Genomic DNA, 10,734 nt, shown 5'->3' with positions numbered 1-10,734 from the left:
AAGCACAACACTACTCACTTGTACAATAATGATTAACATAGTATGTAACATTTTCCCGCAAAAAAAACATAGTATGTAACATTGAAAAGTAACATGATAGAGTTTACTTGTAACCATGGAAATAAAAATAAACAGAGTTGCATAACAGACACAAGTATATTTGATGGCATAATCTTAACACCCAAATCAAATGAAGTTTGACATGAGTCACCATAACAACTCACAAGTCACAACATGCGCATATTATTACACAACTCAAGGTTCACTCCACCATCATTCACAAGCTCAATGGCTTTATTATTCACGGTGGCAGCAATACACCGGCGAATCATTTCTTCGGTGGCGGAGTAAGTGCCGCCTTGAGCTTTTGCACGGTGGGCAGGTCAGTCTTGAAGGACTTGGCGAGCACCGCATCGTCAACACCAGTACCAAACACGGTAACAGGAACAGACACGGTGCCCGCGGCGGCGCTACCGAAGGCCGAGAGTGCAACTGCGGGGCTTTGACCTGGGTTGGACTGATAGTGCACCAGACCCTTGGGGAATATGAACATGTCGCCGACGGCTAGGTCCTGAGTGTAGAGCTTGCCAGCCGTGTCGACGAAGCCAACGGAGAGCGCACCGTGAAGGACGAGCAGTAGCTCTGCTGCACGAGGGTGGGTATGGGGTGGGTTGATGGATTCGGAGGGGAACTTGAGCATGGCGTAGGACACGCTCTGCCCGTTGAGTGCCGGGAACTCCGTCATGCTGGCCTTGGTCACAGTGAAGTTCTGTGCCCCTGGCATCGGCATGGGCATGGTCATGTTCATGGTGGCGCGGAAGCCGGTGTAGGTGAAGAAGTCGCCGGTGATGTTCATCGGTGCTATCCCATAGAAGTTGTCAGGGACGACAAAGTCGGTGAGGATGTCCGGGTCGCCGGCCACCATGGCATGTGGTGCCGTGACCAATGCAACCACCACCAGCACCAAGGAGTAGGAGTTGATGGACGCCATTGAAGTTGAGTGTAGCTGCAAGTAAGCTAATGATCTTGTGGTGACAAAGAGGCTGATTGGTGAACGCGGTAGTTGTGAGTTGTGGTGAAGATGTTGAGCTACCTGTTGTGTAATTTATACACAAGAGGAAATCTAGCTAGTGAGGTGATGAAGAGTCTGAGAAACCGAGGGCCATGCATGAACATTGTACAGCAGCAAGCTGGAGCCAGCTAGTGCTATTTGACACACATCTGAGGAAGAATTAACTGGCCAATTCCATGCAGCTCTTGGTGTCTCCAAGCATATATATGGATATACCAGCATGCGACTCAGAATCTTTTTGTTCTCATTCTGATACAAACTTTGCAGGCTCAACTTGACAAATATGATCTGCCCACCAAATACCCTGCAAGTATGTAATGTAGCACATATATGACATGAGCACAAACGTGTACATCACCTGTCAAACTTAGGAAACAACGATGGCAATGGCAAGCCAATTTGTCCCAGCTAGCAGTGTCCCTACAGGCTACAGCCTCCTACAGGCTACAACCATGAACTAGCAATGGAATTATTATCATGTCTCAACCATGAACTGTCACAAGGGCATCAAACTTAGGAAACAACGATAGCAACGGCAAGCCAATTTGTTTGGCCCCTACAGCCTCCTACAAATAATCACAGCCTCAGGCCGGCCACCTCCAGTCCTCCACCGTTCACACAACCTTACTACTACATGAAAATGGTGTCGTCATGTCTTGCCCTCGCCGTCCTCCTTGCTGTGCCCTTCCTTGCCCTCGCCGGCGACCCGGACATCCTCACAGACTTCATCCTGCCGCCCGGCACCAATGCGTCGCTCCTCAACAGCACGTTCTTCACCTACACGGGCCTCTTCGCTGGCAACTCCGCCAACCCAGCCAAGTTCACGGTGACAAAGGCCACCGCCACCGAGTTCCCGGCGCTGCTCGGCCAGTCCGTCTCCTATGCTGCCCTCATCTTTGGCCCAGGCACCGTCAACCCGCCTCACGTCCACCCAAGGTAACAAAACTTTACACTTTTTTTAGTTGATCATGATTCATCCTCAGTATATACAGGTTTGTGCTCATGTCATGCATTTGCTTCTTCTTCCATGATTTCAATGGTGGCCGGCAGGGCGTCCGAGCTGCTTTACGTGGTGCAGGGCCCGCTGCTGGTGGGCCTCATCGACGAGACGAAAGGTGAGCTGTACGCGCAGACGCTGCATACGGGTGACATGTTCGTGTTCCCCAAGGGCATGGTGCACTTCCAGTTCAACGGTGGCGACCACGTGGTGCGTGCCTTCTCGGCCTTCGGCAGCGCCAGCCCCGGCACCATCTCACTCCCGACTGTCCTCTTTGAGTCCGGCATCCCCGACGCCGTCCTCGAGAAGTCGCTTCACGTCGACCAGGGCACCGTAGACGCGCTCGAGCAGGACCCGGCGCCGCTCGCTCCCGCTCCCGCTCCCTCTCCAGATACACCGCCAGCGCCTAAGAATGGTGGTGCGGCGCCCGCACCGGCGTGCTTCGCGCTGCTAGCTGGCTTCGCCGCGGCATTGTTGCTGTGACTTGTGAAGATGTGACTGAGAGCCATGGCTTATCTTGTTGCGAGGAGCGTAGTTTAAAAGTACTTCGGCGAATAAGCTATTTCGACTAGCCGAAGAACCAAAATAATTGTGATGGTTACTAAGGGGGAAATTTTATATATGTGAAAGGTATTTGAATTTGTTTCACTTGGTTTACAGTATACAAAGTGTGTGCATGGACAATTTAGATGATTGTTGAAGTTGACACTTCGGTACATAATACCATTACAAATATTTATTGCTCAATGCAGCTGATAAATAGTTAATCCTGGATATATTATCCACACACACACACACACACACACACACACACACACACACACACACACACACACACACAATGGGCAGTGTTGAATAGTAAGACTTCACGTGAACTTTCTATTTTGATGCAAGTTTCATCTAAATTCGTCGTGTTCATGCGAAAACTAGATGGACTGCAAACATATAAGCAGTTCATTCAACGCCATGAATAGAGTGTATGGACTCATAATTTATATGTCTTTTCTTTTCTTTTCTTTTTTGCTATGCTTATGCGAGTGCGCTTTTCTTTGATGGCACATAACCCTATTATTTCTCAATTGTTCGACGAGCAACAAAACATTGTTTTTGTGTCAAACAAAATTTGAGATGAGCACAATCATAAGTCACAACAAGCATATTATCACGTTCACAAGTCAGAACAACATAACTTAACAAAGTTACAACAACACGGGCCAGCTTATTCTGTTATTACGTGATCAAGTTTAAATCACAACCTTCCGTTGGTGAGGTTAGAGGTGTAATTTTATACCATGACCTACAAACGAAATTACGCGGATCTAAATTGATGAGTATTATTATACATGCTTTCATAAAACACTTTAATATGGTGATCTCAAACCTACTTTTTTTTCAAGTCATGCGAACAACAAGGTTACACGACCTTTCAAGGATGCAAGGAATATTTTATATTATTCTGCAAACATTTTGTACATATCTCGTGAATAGATAAATGTACTTACCCAAACTCTATGTAGTGCTGTTTTCCTACAAATATTTAATATTATGTAGTGCTATAAAACACAAATTTGACCATTCCAAAGGATCAGGACCATCAATTTTCTTTCTTTATTTATTTCAGACACAACTCAATATGTATTTATAAAGGTTGTTAAACTCTTGCAGTAGAGGGCACCCACTATTACTTATATAAACGAAAATCATGTTACAAAAAGGAAAAAAAGGGATAAAATAATGTTCCAAAAGTCAAGCGTGTCTGTTTGACCAAGTTTAAAGAAAAAATATCAACATCCATAGAACGTGGGTGTGTCTAAATCAGATCGAGGAGTGGAGCTGTCAAAGCGGATGCAAAACAGGTAGAACCAGAATGGAAACTACCGAAAGCTTTAGTCCTTATTAAAAGTCATGGATTGGTTTTTAACTGCAAACATATTAAATAAATGAGGCTGGTCGCTCCATGGACATAGCAAAAAAAGCGAAACAATTTTGGTCATAACAAGCTGCCCCATTCAGTCATCAAACAAAATTTACAGAACCTCATCGAATATTCAATTCCGAGCATGGGCTCATCTGCACCTGGTGAACAGTAAATTCTAAAACAAATACTAGAAATATTTTTAAAAAGATCTGTTTTTTCTTTTGCACGGAAGATGTTTGAGTGTGTGAGTTGCGTGCAAATTTCAACGCATTTAGACATCTGAGTAGTTCTCAGCAAAAAAGAGTCAAAATAGGGTCCGTGCACAAATAGTAGAAACTTTCATAGGCCCCAAATTTGTCTTTTTCGCTGAGAGCCACTCAGGCATCCAAATGCTCTCAAATTTTTTAAGGATATCACGCACTCTGGCATCTTTCTCCATAAAAAATCAGAAGTTTTTGAATTTATTTAGTATTTAGTTTTTTTTGTTCACTCCCGGGCCCAATTTAAATGCTGCTCTCGAAGCTCATACAATACACACATGCAGGCCAACACACACACAAAACTCCAAACACCCCGTGCAGGTTATTTCAGCGAGCAATAAACTCCAAAGCACGAGATGGTGGCGTGTCAATAGCCGCACCGGCATATGGCACAGTGGAGTTAGGTCATCTTGGGGGAGTGATCGCCGGAATATCCATGAAACGGAAGCACAACAATGGTCGATTGTACAATAAGAAATAATATAGTACATCACAGTGAAAGTAACATGACGGAGTTTACGGAAATTCGCAGAGGTACACACCTATCAAGCCCTTCCCGGCCGCTCGATCGTCTCGCAATTCGCAAAGTAGTTGAATCTGAACAATGGCATAGTAAGTTTTAAGTTTCAGTCATTGAAACTTATGACTTTTTATCTGAAACTTGCAATTTTGTCGCTTGCTCTTACCATGTTTCATGGGTAAAGTTTGAAATCATTTTTTTGTCATTTGTACGCACAAAAATCATGATTTTATGGGTCGCTCATAATAAGTTTGAAGAGTTGAAACTTAACATTTATTTTCAAAATTCGTCAAAACGTATTCAAAAAGAATCTTATTTGAAAACACTCATCACGAGTAACACGCATATGAAAACATAATTTAATTTGCACACGTGGAGGGACTCGGTGCTCCCGCGCTTGCGTGCCCCAAATATGCTCCCCAAAGTTTACATGTAAATGTGCAAAGCATGAAACAAGGAGACTTGCATAATAGACACAAGTACATTTGATGTCATAGTCTTAACACCCAAATCATATAATATTTGGCATGATCACGACAAACAACTCACAAGTCACATCAAGCATATCATTACACAACTTAAAACTCACATGACCACCAGCTTTACTTCACCATCACTCGCTGGCTCGAGGGCTTATTATTCATGGTGGCAGCAATACACTGACGAATCATTTCTTCGGTGGTAGAGTGAGTGCCGACTTGAGCTTTTGCATGGTAGGCATGTCAGTCTTGAACGACTTGGCGAGCACCTCATTGTCAATGCATGTGCCGAACACGGTAATGGGAACAGACACGGTGCCTGCGGCGGCAGTGCCAAAGGCCGAGAGTGCGCCGGTGGGGCTTTCCCTCGGGTTGGACTGCTAGTGCACCAGACCCTTGGGGAACACAAACATGTCACCGGCGGCCAGGGTCCTGCGTGTAGAGCTTGCCAGATGCATGCATAAATCCCATAGAGAGCGCACCGTCGAGGACAAGCAACAACTTAGCGGCACGCGTGTGCGTGTGTGGAGGGTCGATGGATTCTGAGGGGAACTTGAGCAAGGCATAGGACACACTTTGCCCGTTAAGGGCTGGGAACTACATCATGGTGGCCTTGGTCACAGTGAAGTTTTGCGCCCCCGGCATCAGCATCGGCATGGTCATGTTCATGGCAGCACAGAAGCCGGTGTAAGTGAAGAAGTCGCCGGTGATGTTTATCGGTGCTATCCCGTAAATATTTTTTGGGACGACAAAGTCGGTGACGATGTCGGGGTCACCAGCAACGGCGCCCGCTAAGACCAATGCAACCACCACAAACACCAAGGTGTAGCAGTTTGTGGAAGCCATTGAAATTGAATGTATCTGCAAGCTAATAACTTAGCTGTGATAACAGATTTATTGATGGAGGCTGTGGTGAAAGATGTTGGGCTGCTTGCTGTGTTATTTACACAGAAGGGGCAACCTATTGATGTGATGAAGAGTCTATGACACCAAGGGTGATGTATGAGCGTTCTAGAATTGCAAGCTGTAACCAGCTAGCTAGCACACACATCGAAGGAAGATTTAACTGGCCTATGTTATGCAGCTCTTTGGTGTCTCCAAGCATATGGATATACCTACATGAAACTTTCAAAATTTTGTTATCATTCTAACAAAAAAAACTTGGGTGTTTGTGTCTCTCACTCTCAACTTCACCAATCCGTCTTTCCGGAAAAGAAAAAAACTTCACCAATCTGAGCTGTCTGAACTGTTGAGCAAATAGCATACAACTGTATGTTTGTTTTAATACTGCATTATTAAGTATTAACAATTAACTGTGACAAGAACAGCGTGTCCACGCACACACACAAAAGAAAACTCTGTCACCAAAGCATCCCAGATACTGGGCGCGCGTTCGTTGGAACAACCTAACTAAACTATCCGCCGTGCCGATGAGTTAAGGATTTTTTTTCCACCCGCATAAAAATAAGTTAGATCTTTTCCTTTTCGAAAAGGAGATAGAAATCCCCGGCCAAGTCGAGGTCTGTTCGTTTGACGCATCGTGCACTCTATTGGTCCATTGTAGCGAATTAATGTGTGAACTTTGGGCGACCTCAATTAAAACGCAAGTAAGCCCCAATGAAAAGAATGTTGTCGGATACTAGCTACTCAAACGCCACTCCTAGTACCATACAGGCAAAGCACAAGCTAGCTCTAACCGGGCTAGCATTGTAAGCCCAGACACGACACAAACTAGACCAACTAGTACGTCTTCTCTACTTAATTACTCCCTCCTATGTTTTAACTTTTTTGATTCGGATGTATATAGACACATTTTAGTGTATTTGTTCACCTATTCCTGTCCATATGTAATCCATATTGAAATATCCAAAACATCTTATATTTATGATAGAAGGGAGTACTAATCAACTTTGCTTACACTAATTAACCGGATTAGACAAGATTACCTAACAAAGAGTGCCCTGATAATCTATAAAATGTATCTAGCGTGCCTACTATTGATGGTGAGAGATATTTGATCTATTGTACGGACTTGTGCATAATTCATTTCACATTTTTCTTATTTTGTGGGGAACATTGTAGTTATTTTCTTGGTACTCATTTTTGCGAGCGGGCTTTTCTTCGATGGCATGAGTAATTATTTCTTTGTTGTCTAACAAACAACAAAACATTGTGCCCTAAGCTAGGAAACGGTTGACCAGCTCAAAAGAAAAAGCGAAACAATATTAAGCAGGTGACTTCGGTTCAATATACTTAGAAAAAGTTATTTCTCGGTGTTGCTCATAAACCTAAAATCATAATCTTAGCATCACTTTTTATTTACATGAATCCAATAATCTTGAAAACGACTATATTAAGAGACTTGTACCTCTCTCTCTCTCTCTCTCTCTCTCTCTCTCTCTCTCTCTCACACACACACACACACACACACACACACACACACACACACACAGCAAACTCCAAAACACCTTCGGCAGGTTAGTCCAGAGAGCCGAAAAGACAAATTTTAACATGGTCCTTCTTACCTCCCCTTTTCACATGGGAGTTAAGAAGATAAGAGGTACTCAGACCCACTACTTCATGAAATGAACGGCTTAGATTTATTATATACTCTTACCTCTCTTGTGTTAAGAGGAGGCAAGAGGAACCATGTTAAAACTGCTTGAGCAGAAAATACTTCAAAACACGAGAGGGTTGAGCGTCTAGAGCAGCACCAGTTTGTCACACGGTGGAGTTAGGCCATCTCGGGGGAGTGAGGCTGAAATAATAACTAAATGGAACCAGAACACTACTCAAATGTACTCCCTCCATTTTTTTTACTCTGTGTATAGAATTTGGTCAAAGTCAAACTACATAAAATTTGACCATATTTATATCAAAAAATATGAACATCTACAATACTAAAACTATGTGGTATGAAAATACATTTCATGTTGCATCTAATAATATTGATTTCATATTATGAATATTAATATTTTTTTAATATAAAGTTAGGCAAACTTTACAAAGCTTGACTTTGACCAAACCTTATATGCAGACTAAAAAGAAACATAGGGAGTATAATAACAATAGTACATCACCTTGAAAATAAGATGGATAGAGTTTACTTGTAAAAATGCAAGGAAAAAACACACGGAATTGCATAACCGACACAAGCATATTTGATGGCACATTCTTAACACCAAAATTAAATAAAATTTGACATGATCACAATATCAACTCACAAAACACAAGAAGCATATTATTACAAGTCACAACAATCACAACTCAACCTCACAATACCATCGGGATTACACCACTATCATGCGCTAGCTTGGTGGTCTTATTAGTTCGCGGCGGTGGCGATACAGTGGAGAAGAAGAAGAACGACAAGAGCACATATGTATCACTTCTTGGGCGGTGGAGTGAGTGCTGCCTTGAGCTTCTGCACCGTCCAAAAGTCAGTCTTGAACGACTTGGCGAGCACGACGTTGTCAATGCTGGTGCCGAACACGGAGGCAGGCACATCCACAGTGCCCGGGGCGGCGCTGCCGAAGGCCGATAGCGCGATGGCAGGACTTTGCCCCAGGTTGTACTGGTAGTGGACTAGGCCCTTGGGGAACACGAACATGTCGCCGACTGAGAGGTCTTGTGTGTAGAGCTTGCCAGCGGTGTCGACAAACCCGACGGGGAGTGCACCGTTGAGGACAAATAGCAGCTCGGCAGCGCGCGGATGGGTGTGCGGTGGGTTGACGCATTTGGAGGGGAACACGAGCTTGGTGTAGGACACACTCTGCCCATTGAGCGCCGGAAACGCTTCCATGTTGGCCTTGATCGCAATGAGGTTCCACCGAGGCCATGGTAGGGTCCCGTTCGTGACACGAAAGCCGGTGTAGGTGAAGAAGTCGCCGGTGATGTTCATCGACGCTATCCCTGTTGGGGAACGTAGCAGAAATTCAAAAATTTTCCTACGAATCACCAAGATCTATCTATGGAGAGACCAGCAACGAGTAGAAAGGAGAGTGCATCTACATACCCTTGTAGATCGCTAAGCGGAAGCGTTCAAGTGAACGGGGTTGATGGAGTCGTACTCGTCGTGATTCAGATCACCGATGATCAAGTGCCGAACGGACGGCACCTCCGCGTTCAACACACGTACAGCCCGGTGACGTCTCCCACGCCTTGATCCAGCAAGGAGAGAGGGAGAGGTTGAGGAAGACTCCATCCAACAGCAGCACAACGGCGTGGTGGTGGTGGAGGAGCGTGGCAACCCCGCAGGGCTTCGCCAAGCACCTACGGGAGAGGAGATGTGTCACGGGAGGGAGAGGGAGGCAACCAAAGGCCTTAGGTCTGATTGCTCCTCCTTTCCCCCACTATATATAGGGCCAAGGGAGAGGGGGAGGGCGCAGCCTTGCCCCCTCCTCCAAGGAAGGGGTGCGGCTAAGGATGGGGAGGAGTCCATCCTCCCCAAGGCACCTCGGAGGTGCCTTCCCCTTTAAGGACTCTCCCCTTTTTCCTTTATCTTGGCGCATGGGCCTCTAGGGGCTGGTGTCCTTGGCCCATGTAGGCCAAGGCGCACCCCCTACAGCCCATGTGGCCCCCCGGGGCAGGTGGCCTCACCCGGTGGGCCCCCGGGACCCTTCCGGTGGTCCCGGTACAATACCGATGACCCCGAAACTTGTCCCGATTGCCGAAACAGGACTTCCTATATATAAATCTTTACCTCCGGACCATTCCGGAACTCCTCGTGACGTCCGGGATCTCATCCGGGACTCCGAACAACATTCGGTAACCACATACAAGCTTCCTTTATAACCCTAGCGTCATCGAACCTTAAGTGTGTAGACCCTACGGGTTCGGGAGACATGCAGACATGACCGAGACGTTCTCCGGTCAATAACCAACAGCGGGATCTGGATACCCATGATGGCTCCCACATGTTCCACGATGATCTCATCGGATGAACCACGATGTCAAGGACTTAATCAATCCCGTATTCAATTCCCTTTGTCTAGCGGTATTTTACTTGCCCGAGATTCGATCGTCGGTATATACCGATACCTTGTTCAATCTCGTTACCGGCAAGTCACTTTACTCATTCCGTAACACATCATCCCGTGATCAACTCCTTGGTCACATTGCGCATATGATGATGTCCTACCGAGTGGGCCCAGAGATACCTCTCCGTTTACACGGAGTGACAAATCCCAGTCTCGATCCGCATAAAACAATAGATACTTTCGGAGATACATGTAGTGCACCTTTATAGTCACCCAGTTACGTTGTGACGTTTGATACACCCAAAGCACTCCTACGGTATCCAGGAGTTACACGATCTCATGGTCAAAGGAAGAGATACTTGACATTGGCAAAGCTCTAGCAAATGAACTACACGATCTTTTGTGCTAGTCTTAGGATTGGGTCTTGTCCATCACATCATTCTCCTAATGATGTGATCCCGTTATCAACGACATCCAATGTCCATAGCCAGGAAACCATGACTATCTGT

General features: G+C 45.4%; 2 protein-coding genes and 1 pseudogene across 2 annotated transcripts; 1 reads left to right on the top strand and 2 right to left on the bottom strand.

Annotated features, from left to right (window-relative positions):
• Positions 1-244: 244 nt before the first annotated feature.
• On the bottom strand, positions 245-991 carry LOC123082508 (germin-like protein 9-3). The gene has a single exon (XM_044504835.1). It carries the CDS (start codon positions 989-991, stop codon positions 329-331), a length of 663 nt encoding a protein of 220 aa, XP_044360770.1. The 3' UTR covers positions 245-328.
• Positions 992-1,712: 721 nt separating this feature from the next.
• LOC123082505 (germin-like protein 9-1) lies at positions 1,713-2,552 on the top strand. The gene is made up of 2 exons (XM_044504834.1): positions 1,713-2,008; positions 2,123-2,552. The coding sequence occupies exons 1-2, from the start codon at positions 1,713-1,715 to the stop codon at positions 2,550-2,552; spliced, it is 726 nt and encodes a 241-aa protein (XP_044360769.1).
• Positions 2,553-5,434: 2,882 nt separating this feature from the next.
• Positions 5,435-6,092, bottom strand: LOC123082504 (germin-like protein 9-3; annotated as a pseudogene).
• Positions 6,093-10,734: the final 4,642 nt, after the last annotated feature.

Source organism: Triticum aestivum, chromosome 4A (genome assembly GCF_018294505.1).
Source record: "Triticum aestivum cultivar Chinese Spring chromosome 4A, IWGSC CS RefSeq v2.1, whole genome shotgun sequence".
Lineage (NCBI taxonomy): Eukaryota > Viridiplantae > Streptophyta > Magnoliopsida > Poales > Poaceae > Triticum > Triticum aestivum.
The sequence above is the reverse complement of the archived record's forward strand: the minus strand, read 5'-3'. Positions and strand labels throughout refer to the sequence as shown.